This window comes from Mesoplodon densirostris, chromosome 20 (genome assembly GCF_025265405.1).
Source record: "Mesoplodon densirostris isolate mMesDen1 chromosome 20, mMesDen1 primary haplotype, whole genome shotgun sequence".
NCBI lineage: Eukaryota > Metazoa > Chordata > Mammalia > Artiodactyla > Ziphiidae > Mesoplodon > Mesoplodon densirostris.
In genome coordinates, this window is record NC_082680.1 from 4716066 (window position 1) to 4735858 (window position 19793).

The window sequence follows — 19793 nt, forward strand, 5'->3', positions numbered from 1 at the left end:
AGTGTTTACCATTTTAAGAACACACTTATCTTTTTTTTAGTGCTGGTCATTCCTAATGCATTCAAATTATTCAAGTTTGGAGAAAACGAGTTATTAAACTAATGAGCCCATAACCAACTCAGATAGTTAGATTTAACATTTTTCCTGCTCTGTTCAGTTTCCTTAATTGTTTTCTGCCATTGACAGCAAAATAAATTCTTTTTAAATGGAGCTAAACATTCTGAGTATAATAATATAATGAGAAAGATATATGCATATTAAAAGCAGATGAATATTTATTAATATGTAAACCAAGATGCCAAGGTGAGCGATTGGGAGTGATACAGAGATGTGCACACGGACAGTAGGTGTGGAATTGTTGTAATGAGACTGCTCATTTGCTTTGCAGTTTTGCATTTTATGAGAGCATTTAGTCCAAAAGCTAGTGCTTAGTTTTAAACATTTACAAGGCTGTTCTTTTGTTGACTATCCATATATTTGCGTTTCTGATGGCTAAAAATGGAGGCATAGTGTCCGTATAGATGCTTTAGGCATTTCTCTTTGTCTTTCCCTTTCTGTTCGTAAGATCTTTTTTCCTACCGTCACTTCTTCATTTCTTCATCTCTTTTAATTTCCTGTGTTTTCCCCTCCTTCACTACTCTTTTATTAGAGAAGCAAATAGGATTTGAATAATAAATAGAAAGTATTTCAAGCCCCAAACCCTTGGCTTGTATCCTGCAACTTCCAAGAACAGTAGAGTTCATCCACTCTCCATGTGTTTGGGGGCCTTGCTCGGCCTTGTCAAGCACTGGACTCACCCCTTTAAAAACAGATTTCAGTGAATGGGACTCTACGCACTGCTGGGGCCCATCACTCTGGGTGAAACTGTGCAACCCAATGACCTGCTTTCCCAGAAACACTGTATGCAGTGCTTCCATGCACTCAAAGCCAGAATCTCTTCTGCAGTCAAAGAAATAGGGAGAGAAGGGGATGCAAGTGATTGTAGTTGATAAAGATTTACACTCGTTGTTGGGATATATGATTTCTATCTAGAAGAATGGATGCCTGCATTACGATGAACCTTTGGACCTCTCAGTTCTTCATGAATGAAGGCTTTTCATAGTTCCTTCCTGTTTTGTATTCCTAAGTGTCTGCTGTGTCACTGGAAACTTAACACTGAGTCACCATCTTCTTCCTAACACCTTCCTTATGAAGTTCCAGGCTCTCCGTTCCCCAAACACGACTGCACTTCCTCCTGTTCCCACGCTTTCCTCCCATTGCTCCCTTCCATCCCGAGTCCTTCTCTGTCTGGTGAAATCCACATCCTTTTTTAAGGCCACTACCAGGGCTACTTCCTCTCTGAAACCTCCCACAATAACTGCTGTAAGGGTAGGAGGAGGAGTAAGAATAATGAAGGTAAAAAAATGAACTCTTGTGTTTTGACGGCCAGGGATTGTGCTCAGCCCTTTAAACAGATACAGCACTTTATCCTCAAAACAGCATTGGAGATGGTACCATCGCCACCTAACAGGTGAGGTACCTAAGACTCAGCACACAGTAGCCCAAACCTAATAAAATATCATGTTCAAGGTCACAGGGTCAAGGTCAGGGTCAGGGGTGGGGCAGGCTTTGACCTAGCAGTCTGACTCCAGAACTCAATTGTTTTCTAGAATCTAAGTAATTAAACACTACACATACCATCTTGCACGGCATTGGCAGAATAATTCCTTTTTTCATTTGTCCAGAAGGCCCACTGGTTGCATCATTAACCCAGCACAGGTCCCGGTGGTGTGCGCTGGCTTGCTTTTCTGCCATGGGCTCCCTAAGGGAAAAGAGTGACTTTTTACTTTTATATCTTGGGAACAAAGAACTGGCCCATCCCAGGAACTCCACTGGTAGCAGCGAAATGGAATGAATTCTTCCTTTACAGATTTTCCCCCTGTATTTTCCTTCATATTCCCTATGATCCAGCCAAACAGGACTCTTTGCTATTCCCCACACATTCCCTGTGCTCTGAGCTTCTTTGCTGATGCTGCACCTACAGCCTGAAATGCCCTTGCACATATGCAAATCTTCACCAAGGTGAAATTCCAGCTGCTGTCTCTCCTGAGGTCCCTCCAGCTCCTGAATCAGGCGTGGGCTCTCCTTCCACACTCTGCGTATAGAGCTGCTATCCCTTAGTATCTCTCCCTCATTTAGGCATTGGCAAGATCTACTTTAAAAATACGTATCATTGGATTTTTCACATAGTAGGTGCTCAATAGAGATTACTTGAATTAAACACTAAGAAGTGATTTAAACCAGCTGACTTGGTTTCCTACAAAATGAAGAGGTTCAAACTCATGGGCGTTGGACGGGGTACTCACATTTTTTTTCCATCTCTATATATTATGAAACACAGGGTAGCACTAAGGCAGCCTTACACTTTCTTTCCTTTCCAGTGAATGCACACCCTTTGATCTGATTAGCTTGGGCCTGTCCGTGAAGACTTTCATTTAAATTACCAGAAAGATTTAACAGCTTTTAGACACCAAGGAATTTCTTTCTCTTTCATAATAAACCAGTGACACTCTTTTCAATGACATTTAAGTGACTTCATGTTTGAATAGTGGTAACAAGATTAACAATGTTCAAAAGACTGACATGATATTAAACCTTCATCTATTAGATTCATCAAATGTTTACAAGTGTCTACTGTGTACAAGGCACAATCTCTGGTAAGAGTCTCTGAAGAACAAAGAAGGGTTACATACAATCCCTTAGGTGAACATCAGGAAATGCAGACAGGACAAGTAATACAACACAAGGCAAACACTAGCATAAGCTCCAGAAGACATATAAGTGCTGCAAAGATATACCAAGAAAAAGGAGGTTAAATTTTTTGGAAACTCATTGGAACATTTGTTCCTTCATCCCACACCCCAACTTGCTAATAATGGTGGTCTAGAATATGTGATGGCAGGTACCTTTAGAAAGTACATGAAAATAATGGATTAAAAAAAAAGAATTTTAATAGAAATTAAATAAAAGCAATGGAAAGTAATGGAGATTTCAAATAAATTTATAGAAATTTTAACATGACAAATTTTAGAGAAAAAAATGACCACGATCTTATTGTCATTCAACAATTATTTTCGTTTGTGTACATTAGATATTTGTACATATCAACAACATGCAATTCTGGGTACAGCCAATTTTCTTTAATACACGGAGAGGGGAGAAGCTTATTCAGAGCGTGCAAATTTCATTCAAACCACAGCCTGCGTGACACATATTTCTGACTTAACCTACAGCAAACCAGCTTTCTTAAAGTGTAAAATGAGAAATAACAGTAATAGATGTCACAGGGTAGTCAAGAGGATTAAATGAAAGAATCTATGGAAAGTGACAGCAGCTGTCACCAAATAAGGGCTCAGAAACAGTGGCTCTTAAAATCATCTTCCTCATTTTTACCCCCTCTCTCATTGTTTTCCCCTAATCATGAAAAGCCTTTATATTCATATGATGTGGTTTGAAGTACCAAGAAATAGGCAGATAAACTCCAGAGAGATGAATACCAGCAGACCACACAGCAGCTTCCAAAGCTTCAGACAATGATGAACAGATGCAGCTCTGAAGGCTGCCAGCCTGGTCCTGGTTCTGCTTCTGTGGGAACCAATGTTGTTGATGCAGAAGATAACAATACCAGTTCCCTCCACCCGGTGGCATGAGGAGACACAGGCACAGCGGCTTCTGCCCGCAACCCTCTGCAGAAGATGTCCTAGAAGCACCAGGCAGCTCAAGGAATCACCTTCTGTGTCTGCAGACAGCACCAGAGGGCTTGATGAGGACCCACAGCAAAACCAGAAAGAAGCAGACCAGAACTGGATTGCAAAGGCTCTGAAAACTAAGCTGTCACTGGAAATAGAGCCCACAATGTAAGTCAGAGCCTACACACTTAACTAATCTGGATGACTGCATGCTAAAATATAATATTTACATAGCACCTAGAGCCTCCTAACATAGTAACAAACATCCAGGATACAATCAAAAAATCACCTGTTCTGCCCCAAACTGATAAAAACACGTCTGAAGGAGAAAAGACACTTAACTGATGAAGATACTGAGATAAATCAGATATTAGAATTATCCAATAAGGATTTTAAAGCTGACATCATAAAAGTGCTTCTGGAATCAATTATAAATTATCTTGAAACCAATGGAAAATCTCACTAAAGAAATAGAAATTATAAAGAAAGGACCAGGTGGAAGTTATAGGTATGAAAAATACAATTATTGAAATAAAAATTAGCTGGATGATCTCAGTAGTAGAGTGACGATGACAAACAACAGAGTCAGTGAACTTGAAGACAGATCAATAAAATTTACTCAATTTGAATGAGAGTGGGAAACATAGACAGGGAAAAATAAATAGAGCCCAGAAATCTGTGGGATAATAACGATCTAATGATCTAATATTTGTATCACTGGAATCTCAGAGAGGAGGAAGCGAGTGGAACTAGAAAAGTACTCAAAGAAATAGTGGTTGAAAACTTCCCAAGTCTGGTAATAGATATCACATATAGACACTTAACTTTTTACAATTAGAGTTAATATAGAACCACCTCACACACAATGTAGAAAACTTGCAACTGTATAGCTCCTTTGACCTCTTTATGCTACAGTTCTCATATCTACATGCATTATAAATCTACAAGACTATAACTTTTTTTTGCTTTAAACAGTCTCATGTATTATAATGAAACTAAGAGGCAAAAATAATATTTTATATTTATTTAGATATTTGCCATTTAAGAGTTTCTGTATTGCTTCTTGAAGATTTGAATTTCCATTTGGTATCATCTCCATTTAGCATTTACTTCAGTGAGCATAGTTATAATGGCTGCTTTAAGATCCTTGGTAGATTCCAACATCGTGGTCATCTTGGAGTCGGTCTTGGGTGTTAAGTCTTTTCTCTGAATCTGGGTCACATTACTCTGGATCTTCTTACGTTGCATAATTCCCGACAGAACCCTGAACATGTGAATATGATGTGGTGGAGACTCTGGATTTGGCATATTCCTCTAGACAGGAATATGATCCTGCCTAGAGGAATGTTGATCCTTTTGTCTAGAGGAATGTTGATCCTTTTTTCCTAGAGGAATGTTGATCCTTTTGTCTAAGGCAAGTGGATTCAAAGTGCAAATTCTCTTGGTTCAGTTCTTTTATCTATCCAGTTCTTTTAGCTGCTCTGTGTTGTCTGCCCCACACCTGTGTGTATGGTCCAGGGGTCATTCAAGGTCATGGGCAGTTTAGACACAGAACTTGGGCTCCCCATCTTGGAATCTCTTCTGAGATTTCCCTCTTCCCGGTGGCTGTGGTTGGCCAGACTGTCTGCTGGCTCTTCAGCCCAGAAAGACTCTGGGTTGAAACCGACTTTGTGCTGCCCTCAGGATAAAAACTGTAAAACCCGAGAAATTACCTCCAGGTGGTCCCTTCTTCCACATTTTACACACCTCCAGAATCTGCCTGCTTTCGTTCACTCTCCAGTATTGTTTTTTTGTCCAGAATCTGAAGCTGGGTTCAGTTGGAGCTTACTCCACAATGGAAGCAGAAACCTCCTTAAGATTTTGATGGGAAGTTTCCTTAAAACTCAAAATTAAAAAAAAAAAAAAATTAAAAAAAAAAAAAAAAAAAAAACCTCAAAATTAAGTTTGGAAGAATGACATTTTTTAAACATCCATTCTTTCCAGTCAGGGTCCTGCTTTGTCTATCCATCTGATTCTTTGATGTTTGTCAGTAAAATTTTCTTTGTTTCTTAGTAGATAAGTCTCTAAACTTCTTATATTGAAATCTATTGTTTCACTTGCCTATATTTCCTTGTAATTAATTTGCTAATTTTTGGAGACTGGAATTTATGGAAGCTTGATTTGCAGTAGGCCTTTTCCCTTGTTGTTGTACAATTAATTTGTAGTTGTCTTCTGAATACACACTATGTGTACTTCACATCATGTCACTAAGACCATCAATGGTCCAGTCTCATTCCTGGTTTGCTCTATAGTTATTACCCTGTTGAGCAATTTAGGTGAAGACCACGGATCTTAGGTTGGTTCTAATTGTGTCTCTTCAGTGTAGAGTTCAAACGCAGGATGATGAAATATGCTCTGTCCCTGCTGGTAATTTCATATGCTGTTAACTTCTAGAGCTCTGCATGGGCCATTTAGTTTTAGAAGGGGGAAGGGTTCCAGCCATCTTCCATGCTGTCTTTTTTTTTTTTTTTAATAGATTGAACCAGCTCTGAATGGAATTTTCCACCAACATGCAGAAATGCATTGATTAATGTTTTTCTTTCCTTTTGGGAAATAATAATACCTGAGCTAAATTTTTTTAAAAAAAGAAGAAGAGTTAAAATAAAACTAGAAATAAAAATATCACATTAAGCTTTTGAAATGAACTTTTAAAAATTAATAGGTATTAAAATCAAGATCAGAAAAGTTTAAACCAACTTCTCTTTTAAAGATATAGAGATGACTTCTTTTCTTAAATGTTACTTTTATATTCTGAATCCCCACAGCTTTTCACAAAAATGCATTTGAAGTTATACAAGTGTTTGGCATGTCTCTAGCATCTAGAGGAACTTGATGTTTTGTTTATTTATTTAATTTGTTTATTATTTTTGGCTGCGTTGGGTCTTCGTTGCTGTGCACGGGCTTTCTCTAGTTGCGGCAAGCTGGGGTTACTCTTCGTTGCGGTGCGCGGGCTTCTCATTGCGGTGGCCTCTCTTGTTGCGTAGCACAGGCTCTAGGCGTGTGGGCTTCGGTAGTTGTGGTGCGTGAGCTCAGTAGTTGTGGCTTGTGGGCTCTAGAGCGCAGGCTCAGTAGTTGTGGTGCATGGGCTTAGTAGCTCCGCGGCATGTGGGATCTTCCCAGACCAGGGCTCGAACCTGTGTCCCCTGCACTGGCAGGTGGATTCTTAACCACTGCACCACCAGGGAAGCCCTAGAGGAACTTGATGTTTGTTGAATAAAGAAGAAAATATGGTTTTCTATAATGAAGATCCCATTTCTTACATTTCATTTAAGAAAACAAGAAGTTCCTTTAATCATATGTTATGAATAGTGGTGATATCTGAGAAATTATTCAGTTAAGACAGAATAATTATTATTTTATTGTACTGCATACTCCTAAAAAAAAAAAACACTGCTTCCCCAAAGAAGTTACAAGAGACCAAGAGCATACTAAAAATACTTTATTGTCATAACTAAATGCATTAAATATACATTCTAAATGGAATATATTGTGTATTTGATAAAACCCATATAGCACTCATCAAGGCAAAAAAAATTGAATGAAAAGATGGCACACAAATAAAATGAAGAGTTCTCGAATATTGCAATAACTTTAGCATCCTGGAATAATGTTTATTCCTGGCCCATTTTCTGCCCATTGGAAAAAATTGCACTGTTTTTCTTTCCCAAGAGGGCACACAAAAAAATTCTTTCCATTATTAGGTCCAATCTTCAACACTGTTCTCATGATGGAGCGTTTGCCATGGCTGCAGAATGGGAAGGACAAATCTGCCCACTGGGGGGGAAACAGATTGTAAAGTTTAGATGGAAGGTAGAATGACAGACAGGCTGAGCCTCGACACATTTGATTAGTACTGTACTGTCTTCACTGCTGTTCCTATTAATTTGACATTGTAAGATACACGTAAGTCATTAGTTGTTGCCCCTAAAAAACCTTATATCCTATAAGAAGCATCTCTAACAAACTCGCTTGAATCACACAGAAAATAGTCATAATTCTGAGTTTCCCTCTGTCCAAAGGCATACTTACAGAAGTTCCTTCACTTTATTGAAAATCTCTCTGTAAAGCAAATCACCAGTGTTCCTGCTATAGCTCTGTTTAAGCTATTAAGGTTAAATATTTGTTATGATTTTAATATTAAACTTCCTTAGTCTCCTAGGAAAAGAAAGCATCCAATACATAATTACCAGGACTAATTCACACAAATTCCATTGTATTATTCTTATCCTTATTAATTTTGGCCTCAAGAGAGCTACCAAGAAGGCTGTGATATTGCTAATATTGCCAATAATATTTTCTCCATTACATCTATACAAGCTTTGAGGGAAGGAGATCAGGAAGTTGAGTAGGATGGAGCCACATCTCGGGCAGGGGTTATGCTCTAAGATCATGATCAAATTTTCCTTAGGAAGGTATCACACTGAAGACAGATCATTTCTCTCTCAGCAAGCCCAACCAGAAAACTTTTGCTCCAGCGCCTAAACAGATCCATATTTTCTTTTTCTAGTTAGGCACCAGATGAAGCAGCTGGGAAAAATATATGTCTTTAAACCTTAGGCTCACAGTCAGAAGTGAGAGGCTCTCATTCTGTGGAAAGCACAAAGACTGACCAAAAGCACCGAGATTCCTGTCTTGTATCTCACACTCATTTGCAGGGACAAACTCATAGATTGAAAGGTTGGGGAATCACCTACATCTAAACTGTTTTTGCGCCATCACTTGTTTTGGTTAAACCTGTGCGGTAGGATTTGCTACGTTTACTGTAAATCCAGGGCATGTAAATTATTTCCCTGGGTTCTTCTATCCAATGCATAAACCAAAGGTTTGGATGTCACACTGAAGTCAGGAAGAGCAAATATCTATCTTGGATTATCAGTCACCTGGGTGACTCAATACCTCTCTCTTTGTAAGCCAAGGGGGCAACACTTCTACCCTGTTGTTACAAATATGATATATTCTAATAATGGAATAGCTGTCATTTGATTAATTTTCTTTTTGGGATGAACCTCTTTGAATTTTCAGTTATTCAACATTCAGGTTTTAGACTAAATGTCAGTCAGCATGGCTTTTAAATTTAAAGGTAAAACCAGAAACGGACTGCTATTTGTTACACTTTAATAACTGAAGTATTCAAGGACACTATCATTAAGCTTGTTAGGTCGTACACGTACTTCAAAAAATCCACATTGTGCTTCTCTCGGTAGAGGACAAGCATAAAAGCACCTGCCCTTGTTTTCTCCATCCTTCCTCACCACGTGGAGAACGCAGGGGTGGTCATGTTTACTGCAGCGGGGACTGCCGGCATTTAATGAACGAGGACCACCTGTCATGTTACTCTGAAGCTCCCTGTAATGACAAGTTACACAATAACTGCAGCATGATCGTGCTAAAAGGGGTCATTCACAGCACCTCACCCCGCATCGGAATCCCGCCTGTACAAAGAGACGGTACCAGAAAGTGACCACCATCAACTTCCCGCAATTACTGGGTTGGCCAAAAAGTTCATTCGCTTTTAAGTAAAAATGAAAGACATCTTTCATTTTCACCAAGAATTTTATTGAAAAATGTATTCACCAACTGAACGATCTTTTTGGCCAACCCAATACATACACTCCTACATCTTTTTAATTCTTGGTTTTCCCAGGTAATTTCCTTCCAAAGCTACTTATTTATGTAAATTAAATTTAAATTAGGCATATCATTTAAATTTCTCAAGAATAGAAACAGCTGAATTGCACATCCAATTTCTTAGTTTTCATTTGTGACATTTGGTTCTTTTCTTACCCAACATGACAGGGTGGCCACTTTTATTTCCCTTAAAATATTCTCAAGTCCAGCTGTCCCGTGATGCCCAAAGGAACTAGAGTCACAATCTTCTCCAATTATTTTCTCATCGGTAGCAAACTCTCATCAATGGTTCTGACAAGGCCAAAGAGATCTACTGTCCAATTTAAAGACAATTTTCTATGCTTTTCTTTGACCAAGTCTACCACAATAGTTGCAATCATATTTCAGCAAGTAAAAGGCTGCCTGGCAGAGCAGAAATGTGTATTTTGTAAAGCTAGCGAAGAAGCTTTAGTCTCCCCCCATGATTAGATCAAGAGTGTCTGGAGGTTACCCCTGAGTACAGTGTATAAAGGCCAGAAGCCGGGCTTCCACTGTAGCTGTCTAGGTGGAATGTTTTCTTTGAAAAAGAGCTTCATGATTATTTTTAATTTTTTTATATTTTGCATATTTTAATAATGCCTTTATAAAAGTCTTCTTAATAAACCAACTGAAGAGAAAAAGAGCTCTTATTAAAACCAGAAGCCCTTCCCCTTAATAGCCCTATTTTTAACTTTTTAATGATAAGTTCTTCCTTTCTTTTTTTGTTAACTTCTAAAGAACAAAATACCATTCTTCAATGATTTTTTTAAAAATGCTTATAAATCAGAGGTTGGTTCCCTTTTCCTTGCTTCCTAAACCACATTCTTCCCATACTTGTTCCTATAATGATGCCTTGAGGCGTCATATCTAATCAAAATGTTAAGAGTGTGAGACATTTTTTCCAGTTTTATTGAGATAGAATTGACATACAAGGGATCTTTTATTTGTGGTGAAATTGGTTTACACTCATTTATAAAATAGATGCTTAAATATATTTCTCTAAATGGACTCAAGCATCCTGATGTCTGGGATGGACTCAAACATCCTGAAGTTTCTGAAGCTGCTTGGGCAGCAGGCGTGTGCAAGATGAGAGCAGCTGTGGGCACAGCTAAGGAAACTGTTATCATTAAATATTTCTCCAGCAGGTATTTTGTTGGTAGCATTTTCAGGGTAGGGGATAGTGGCTTATATTTTAGCGTCACGGGGGGTGCTAACCAGAAATAGGGAGGGTGAGGGGCAATAGACTTCTCTTTTCCAACCCCCTTCACTTCAAAAGCCCCCCTCCCCAAAAGGGGCAATATTAAAACGTTAACTTCAAGAGAAGCTGAACATCTGGGTGGTTGTAGAGAAGTTGAGTGATTTCAAAATTGAAGCAGGTGGGTCATAAACAGTGCTTAAAAAAAATTTAGAGGAGGAACACAGAAGGTTAAGAATCTTAACGGAAAGAAAGAAACTGATGCTTTTGTAAAAAAACAAGTACACACATGCAAACAGTTTTATATATTATTTGGAAGGCTGTCTGAGGTAACAGTTAAACATTTTCAAACCCACTTGCTTCAACCTAGAAATCTCCAGAGTTTCGCAAATCCAGGGAGATGTTTAGATTTTCTTACTAGTAAAGCTTTCCTGGAGAGGAGCACGGTGGAAGTCAGGATTAAGATGGAAAGGAAAGATCCCAGTGTTTCCTATAGGTTCCTCACTTCTGTCTTCAGTTCTGTTGCTTCCTTGGTATAAAGTTAAAGGAGAAAATAGCCACATGCTATCTTATCCCGGCCCTTAGAGTGTGGTCCATCTGACCAGAAGTATCAGCATCACCTGGCAGCTCCTTACAAGTTCAGAATTATCCTCCCCTACTCCAGATCGCTGGCAGAATCAGAATCTGCATGTTAACAGGACTCCCAGGTGATTCATATACACATTAAGTACTGAAGCACTGAGTTAATGTAACCAAGACACTGATGCCATCTGTGAACACATAAGCTCTAAAGATGTACAGGGAATCTTAATTTTATGAGAGCAAACATTATCCAGGGTAATTAAATGTTCTGATTAATTGAGGACATCCTGGTTCCTCTTTGTTTCAATCATTACTTTAAAAACTTTCGAAAATGTAGCAGAGCATTTTCTTGGGTAAACTTAGCATATGGGATAGTTTAACTTATTTTGATAACTAGGACCATCATTTTGAATACTAATACTGGATTATAAACAGTCAATATAATAGATCAGCATTGGAAAATCTTTTTCAGAAGGGACATACGTTTAGGCTTGTGGGTCTTATGGTCTCTGTTGCAAAATACTCAAATCTGCTGTTTTAGCATGAAAAGCAGCCAGAGGGAATATGTAAACCAATGGGAATGGGATGTGTCCCAATAAAACTTTATTTATAAAAACAGGGGGTGGGCTGACTTTGGCCCTGCTGGCTGTAGTTTGCTGAGGTAGAAGTTGTCATTAGAACCAAGAGTAATGCTTAATGTATAATAGGTTCTTAATAAATACTTATTAATAAATAAACACTGAACATGTTCAATAAGCACTGTTCAAGTAACACTGAACAGAGATCAGATAAAAACTATTATCGGGCCTCCCTGGTGGCGCAAGTGGTTGAGAGTCCGCCTGCCGATGCAGGGGATACGGGTTCGTGCCCCGGTCTGGGAGGATCCCATATGCCGCGGAGCGGCTGGGCCCGTGAGCCATGGCCGCTGAGCCTGCGCGTCCGGAGCCTGTGCTCCGCAACGGGGGAGGCCACAACAGTGAGAGGCCCGCATACCGCAAAAAAAAAAAAAACTATTATCAAGAAGGAAGACATTACCAAGCACAGGTTTGTAATTTTTTAAATGGGTATTTTTTCAGTGATCAATTTATCATGGTTTAACTTATTTTACAGATAGGGTGATTCATTATAATAAAAACATTGAACTGATCAGTCTCACTGAATGTAGATTTTGTAGCTCAGCAGTATTTCAAGGATCGTAACAAACAAACAGAGGTTAAATGACTCATCCTGGATGGTCCCAGGTGGTTCTGACATCCTTGGGGACTGAAAACACCAAAAGGTGAAGCAGAAGCATGAATGAGAGGTGAGTGCTTCACTGGTGATTAGAGGTAGAATTTGGCAACCCTGATGGCGGCAGACCTGAGAAACCGTTAGTGATTTTCATTTCACTCATTTCACTCATCTACGTGAGCCTTTGCATCAGCTCAGGAAAAACTTCAACCCAAAACACGTTATGCTTCTTTGAAGTGGTTATCGCCGTGTTTTGCTCTGCATTTATAATAATTGGATCAAAGACTTAAAACTGTCTAACAGTCATTCTTAACTGCTTAAAAATTGGTTCAACGATCTAATTTATAATCCAGTAGCTGGATAAAATTCAAGTCTATCTAAAGACCAATCTGAAAATATGCCCCATCAACATAGCATGTATCATGTGGTGATGAGAGCAGTAATTAAGAGAACAAAAGGCAAATTAATTACCACACAATTATTAAAGAAACAATGAATTCTCTGAGTTGGACCACCTGCTTTAATCCTATTATGTTGTGAGCTTCTGCCCGGCATCTTGTCCACAAGATGAACACTGTAGCTGCCAGACAAGGAGAAAAATGAAACACATGACAGTAATTTGCAATTTATTCCTTGTAAAGTAGCTGGGTGCAGAAGGGCTGCTGGGTGAATGTATTTCATCACTTGACATTTATTCTGCTAGTTGATGTTGATTGATTTTGGAGTCTCATTCCTGGGGTTCTTATATTCAACACATACACACGCTGCAATGTTTCTAAGTAAAGCTGTGTGCTGTGATTAATCATATGACCCTATTACTGATGGCTTATGAAGAAATCTTTAAAATTTAAGGTTACATTAATGTTTTTTTAAATCCATAATTCATTAGTTAAATTGTCTGAGATTTTCTACAAAGCTCTAAGGAAATAAAAATATGCCAAGATACTTCATTTGAGTACAAAAAAAGCCACAATATTTTTAAATGATCACATCTGCTTCTTTCCACTTAAGCTACACAACAGAAAAGGCTGTTCAAAAATGATTTTCCTACAGCATAGCCTCCCAACTCAGACACTCTTAACTAGCTCCTTCATAAACTTCCGTCATGACACATTCATTAGTGTTCAGTGAAAAGGTGGTGTACTGATCAAGTCAGTTAAAAGTTTGCCTGCCAGAGCTTAACTCAAATGTTTATATTTTGTGAGTATTATGGACAAAAGTCAAACCAGTTATTATACATGATTATGAACAACAACAACAACAAATCAGCCAAGGATAAATGATCAAGATTAACTGATGGTAAAATTAGAGTCAGTACAAGAAACTCAAGATTGAAGCATCTATTGACCAAAAACCGTCTCAGAATTCTGTTCTTAAAGGATTCCCAGAGGTTGGTCTAGGTTTGTGCAATGGTGGTCCTTCATCTCACTGCTCAAAGAACCTTTCCATCAGCAAAGACATAGCTCATCAGGTGAGAAGCTGGAAATCAGAATCCCTCCTGAGATTATTTTAGATCCCATCCACAGCAACTCTTCCTCTTCTCATCCCCCGTTGGCAAGAAAAGGCACAGGGGAAGAAAACTCACCTTCACTCCGTTTAAAATAGTCTTCCCTTCATTTAAAGAGGCTGGATATACAGTGTCTGCTTTCTGAAGGAAAAGAAAATTGTGGAGAGATCTCTCCCCCTGACGGAGGCATAATATCAGGTGTGATAGGAGCCCCAGCTAAAGAAATTAAACAAGGTTGGGGAAGAATAGTTCTAGGATCTGCCAATAATCATTAAGGAACAAGGATGACATTGTTTATTAAAATTTCTCTGTCTCTGGTGACAGCAGCTGGGGGGTCTTCTCCTGAATGTGTAGCTGGTAGTGTCATAAAACATATCTGATCTGGTAGTATTCATTAATTGGAATTACAACTTTTTACTTTCAGGTCCAAAAGTAGTACTCACAGCTCTTTGAGCCTTTTTGGTTGAAACAAAGACCACCCTCCCTGCCCCCTGGCTGTTTGAAATACAGTCACTTTCTTTGGCAAAAATGTCACTAAAAATATCTCAGATCCCTCTCTTTAGAACAGAAGACATTTACTAAATGTTATGAATGATAGTTTCCCTTCTAGAAGAACTATCTTTCATTGCAAGAAAACCTTAAACAAAACTGCTAACAGTGGAGACAGCCAACCGGTAAGATTATGGGGGATTTCATCATTATTCTTTATACTTTCCAGTATTTTCCAAACATTCTGTATTAAGCATGTATATGGTTACAGCCAGAAAAAAGCAAAACAAAACTTTCTACAGATGGAGGAAATTCTGTTCTTCATTCCCTTCCCTTCTCTAATATTATAAGCTAGAGGAGGCAAGGGATGCAAATTACTGTAATAGTCTTCCAGGGTTTGACTGACATTTCCAAGATCAGTTCAGCTTCCTCAGCAATGGATGATCTTTCTGCATTCTTAAAACTTACGCAAATACCTTAAAGAGCAAGGTTAGAAGCATCATACCTGTTAGAAAATCCAGGGTTGCCACTTTTGAGATCCCGTGATGAGCAGTGGGTTGTTTTTAATCTTTTATATGCTGGACTAAATAATTTAGATGGAGAGCAGACCATAGATGATATGTTTACTTTGTTAGATAGTTGAGTTTTAGAGTTTGTTCTCTCCTTGGAGGGGTGCACTGTATCACTAAAACAAACGTTAGTAGGAGGGTTTGGAAATTCCCCATCTCGTATCTGGTTTGGGCTTTCTTCTCTTTCCAAAGCACTGGATTTATTGCTGAAATCCGTCAAAACAAGGGTTGTAGTTCCAAATGCAGTTTTCCTGTTGATCTTCACTTCCGTCCTTGGTTTTCCAAAGCTATTACAAGGGTATTTCACTAAACTGGTAAAGGCGATAGGATTTTCTTCATTCTTAGGTACAGAATCTGGAAGGAGAGACCAGTAATTCTGCATTATTCCTATAAATACATTGACTGTTTGAAACATCTTTTCATTCGATTAAAACATTTAGTTCATTTATTACAGTGACCTCATGTATAGAACTAATAATACAAAGTTAGCTTGAGCAATTCAGAGTTAACCACCTTCAGATTAGGAAATAAAGTACCATATGAAGTGCAAAATTTCCAGGGACTCAGAGATGGGTTTAATAAAGATTTCTACTTGTTATGCTTTATGTTATGTTTAAGCATTTAAAGGTTACTGAGCTATCAATTTTGTTGTTATTAGGCCAAATATTAAAGCAGTGTAAATAAGAGGTGACACCCCACAAAGCTTTAGATCAGCAGTTAGAGCCTATATCTAGATTATCAGGAATGCTTCTGTGAATGACAAGACCAAGTGAAAGACCTATTAAAATTAAGTAAAGATGAATTACTAAGATTTACATTTACTAAATATGTTTCAAAAAAGCGTCCTAGGATTTTGGAATCTGTTAATTTATTCTAAACTGCAGTTATCTGCCTTTCATACTCAGAAAAAAATAACAAGATAATAATTAAGATGTGTAAAGGCATTTCAGAATGTCAGAATAAATGTGGAAACCTAAGACTGGGGTTTTCTGGGGGCTCTCTGTTGAATGATACTGCAGAGGGAGGGACAGAAATAGGAGACACAGTCCCTTCTGCTACCAGCAAAGCTGTATAAGGGGTGATGCCTGCATTTCTGGCCCAGCGAACACAACACAATATGACAGCTCATACAATGGGGGGTCCAGAAGTCAAGAATGAACTTTCTCCTCTCTAATTGAAGAAAGAAAGAACACTCCGAGAACACAGTAGAAGCTGCATCAATGAGATGGTTCTTAATCACAGGTTTCCTCTGAGGTTCTACATCCTCTGCACGCATGAAATTGAGCTAGCTATGAAGAGTTATTCTGAAGGATTTCAATGAAATCAGTACAATTGTCTGGGTAAAGATTTTAATAACAAGGGGTAGGAGGCTAAAGAAGTGAAAAAACTCAGCATTTTCCTATTCCACCTGCAAAGATATTCTTACAGAAATCCTCCCTTTCAATTTATGAAACACTTGGACGGAATAACAAACTCAAAAGTTGCTGAAATCTGCATAAAACAAAGCTTTATTGAATAATTCATTAGAAACAGTAGAGAACAGATGTGATCATCTCAGTTTTTTGAGATACAACGGCACAGACTCTTTTAGCACAAGCGTGCTTTCCCCCCGTTAAAAAAAAAAAAGTGCTCAACAGAATGTCAGCATTGTTTACATGCAAAGGCTGGCAATTCCTTGAAACCTTTCAGAAAGAGAGCATTTTACTTCATTATGAAATATCAAGACGGAACAAGATATGTACCTGACTTTGTATAATTAACCCTCTTTGAAATGGAAGGAACTCAGAATCAAAATTCAGTCTTACCCGTAGGCCTTGAAGTCAGGCAAGCATCACATGCTTTAGAAGACGGCTTATTTATTAGCGTACAGACCTCACATGTCCACTGCTCTTCAGATTTCCGGGCCACAGAGTCCATAAGATGACCCCCTCTGCTAGATCGCCAACTGACTGTAGTATTTCTAGCTGGCAGCCTGCTATAAGAGAACTTCTAAAGTTAATCATTGACACTTTCATTATTGTCTTGTTCTTATACATTCTGGGTATCTTAGAAACAATTACAGAACCATTAATACCCAAAGGCTACATGTTTACTATTGCTTAGAAGTTCTAGCTCTCTCGGAATAAAATGTTTTTACTTGGGCCCTGCTGATTGCTTTTAAAGACAAAAATAACAAAAGTTTTAGAGTCAAAGAGTTGTGTGTGTGTTTTTTAAACTAACTAAAAATATTTGACATAACCACTAGGGAGCATTTCTCAACTAGCTTTTTAAGTAAGTGGGGCTCTTCCCAAAGCAAAACTAAAATATCTTTATTCAAATTAGGGAGGAAATGAGTCACGTAGAAATTAGAGCACTGAATGTAAGATGAGAAAAGTTTTACATTTACTTCATGTGCCTCTGGAATTTCTCAGTATCTACTGGGCACTAAATCAATTGATCTATAATCTATAACGATGGAATTCCTAATTGACTCTTTACTGTTACAGGAAATGCCTTTCTAAAGCTCTGATATAGTCCTGCTCTTTAGCACATGGCTCTGGGTCCACAGAGCACATCACGTGGTTTAGCAGCCAATGCAGTGTCATGGATTCCTTTCATGATTCCAAACATTAATATTGAAAAAAGTTCTTTCAGTAAAGGCTTTGTACCTTACGTTTCACAACACTTTGACTTTCAAAGGTAACCTTGTCTTCTGTAACATTTTGCTCCTACGCATAATTATAACAGGTTTAAAATTCAGACTTGTCTGGTAAAATCATAAATAGCATAAGAAAATCTGAAAGTAAGACACATCTCATTATGTTTTTTTTATCTTGACTTACCTTGACTTTTAATGCCATTCAATATTTCTTATCCCTGTAAATCAACTTCAATAAAATAAATTTTTAAAAATGTTTCTTATTCCTATGGAACACGAGACCTTCTATAAAATTTACTTGACCTAATCCCTGCCCTCTACTAGCTTACTCTGAGAGGCAGCATCCTACATTTACTCATAACTAAGTAAACACCATTTAAATAACCTTCAGGTTTTCAATGTGCTCCAACTTTTAACCATTTTCATCTTCTATCCTATAAATTTCATTAACCATGAGGGGACTTTATTGTTACATAAAGAAGCTTTGGAAGCATTCTCTCCTTACTGCTCCATTTCTTAATCGCCTACTAATAAATTCTTTCCAATCTCCAGTTGGACATTTAACAGGAATTTCAACCTTAACCTGTCTGTAGTGGGCTGAATGATGGCCTCCTAAAGACAGCAGGTCACAAAAGCAGGAACCTGCAAATGTTACTTTATAAAGAGGATCTTTGCAGATGTAATTAAGGATCTTGACTTGGGGAGATGATTCTGGGTTATCAGGGTGATCTCTTAATGCAAACACAAGTATCCTTATGAGAGAGAGGAAGAGGGAGATATGATACACACAGAAGGGGAGAAGGTAATGTGACCACACAGGCAGAGACGTGAGGAGTTGTGTCGCCACAAATGAACAACACTGGCAGCCACTGGAACCTTGAAAAGGCAAGGAATGGGTTCTCCCCTAGAGCCTCCAGGGGAGCACAGACCGGCCCACACCTTGACTTCGGCCCGATGAGACTGACGCTGAGCTTCTGGCATCCAGAACAGTGAGAGAATAAATTTCTGTTGCTTTAAGCTATCAGGTTAGTGGTAATTTGTTATGGCAGCCATGGGAAGCTAGTACAAATAAGTCAGGACCCCCTGCCCCCATCCGCAACTCTAGCTAGTTTGTCACATCTCAGGAAATGGCATCACCATCACTCAGTTGATCAGGCCAGAAACCTGTGAGCCGTCCTTAACCCTTCTTGCCCTCATACCTGGTCCACCAGCAAACCCTGCAGGCTCTGCTGCAGAGGCCAATCTAATAGAAACTCACGAAGCCTCCACGGCTTGCTGTGCTGTCCTCCGTGGATCGGAGTGGCAGTGTGCAGAGTGGGGGCAGTCACTCCAGCTGCACGGACGTTGACGACACTGTCGTTGGTGTTAGTCCTGGGGCTCTCTCTGGGCAAGGCCCACGTGCTGCCGGCACCAGCTCATACCTGCTCAGTGCCCAGGGATGGTGTGCCGGCCTGGTACAGGGAGCGGGTGCACTGTCTTATTAAACTTCCAGGACAAGCGATGCTGTTCCATTCCTCATTTAGGGGACGTTATGACCTGGGCTGCAAGTCCACTCAACACATGCACCACCCACCACTGACCCACGGACAGCCTGGTAGAGGTGCAAGGCAGAGACAGCTGAGGGAGAGAGATCCAAAGGCTGGTGGTTCTCAGAGAAAGGTCCTTGGGCTCACAGCGCCTGCACCACGTGGGAACTCGGTAGTCCTAGAGTCCAGGCCGCCCCCCAGACCTGTGAATCGCACACTCTGGGGGTAAAGCCCAGCAACCTGTCCAAGTTCTACATCAGCTGAGTCAATTGCTACAGTCTACTCTGATCCCTTAGTCAGGGAGCCACAGTACTTCCTGGAAGCCCCCCAGAATGTGTTTCTCCTGCTGAAACCAGAGGGAATCTGCTACCATGAGACTTGAAATGAGAGGGTGAAGCAGGAAGCAGCTTACACCTGCCTGTATTCTTTCCACTTGTTCCATCTGTGGACAGCCCAGGCAAGGTCACCTTCGGGAGTTCCAGTCCCTGAAATGTGGGTTTTTATAGTTTTTCCACTGATGCTATGAAATTACCCCGGCATTTATTTTGGCTCTATGACCCATAAATTCCCATTTTAAGATAATCTGCATTGGGTATCTTTCATTGTAGTCAAAACTTGAGTCCTTTGTAAATTATGTTTTTAAA

The 19793-nt window shown here is 39.2% G+C and overlaps 1 protein-coding gene across 10 annotated transcripts in view; it reads right to left on the reverse strand.

Moving 5' to 3' along the window:
* Positions 1-1727: 1727 nt before the first annotated feature.
* NEIL3 (nei like DNA glycosylase 3) overlaps positions 1728-19793 on the reverse strand; it is a 476723-nt gene continuing 458657 nt past the window's right edge. For 9 of the 10 annotated variants that reach the window (XM_060086013.1, XM_060086012.1, XM_060086010.1 and 6 more), the window contains 4 exons: positions 16791-16960; positions 14922-15339; positions 8939-9113; positions 7265-7541 (listed from right to left, as the gene is read on the reverse strand). In XM_060086013.1, coding sequence (XP_059941996.1) covers positions 7359-7541; positions 8939-9113; positions 14922-15339; positions 16791-16960 — 946 coding nt within the window. In that variant the 3' untranslated portion in view covers positions 7265-7358. Of the gene's footprint in view, positions 1802-7264; positions 7542-8938; positions 9114-14921; positions 15340-16790; positions 16961-19793 lie in introns of those variants that run through there. The other variant, XM_060086009.1, reaches the window with a different exon arrangement.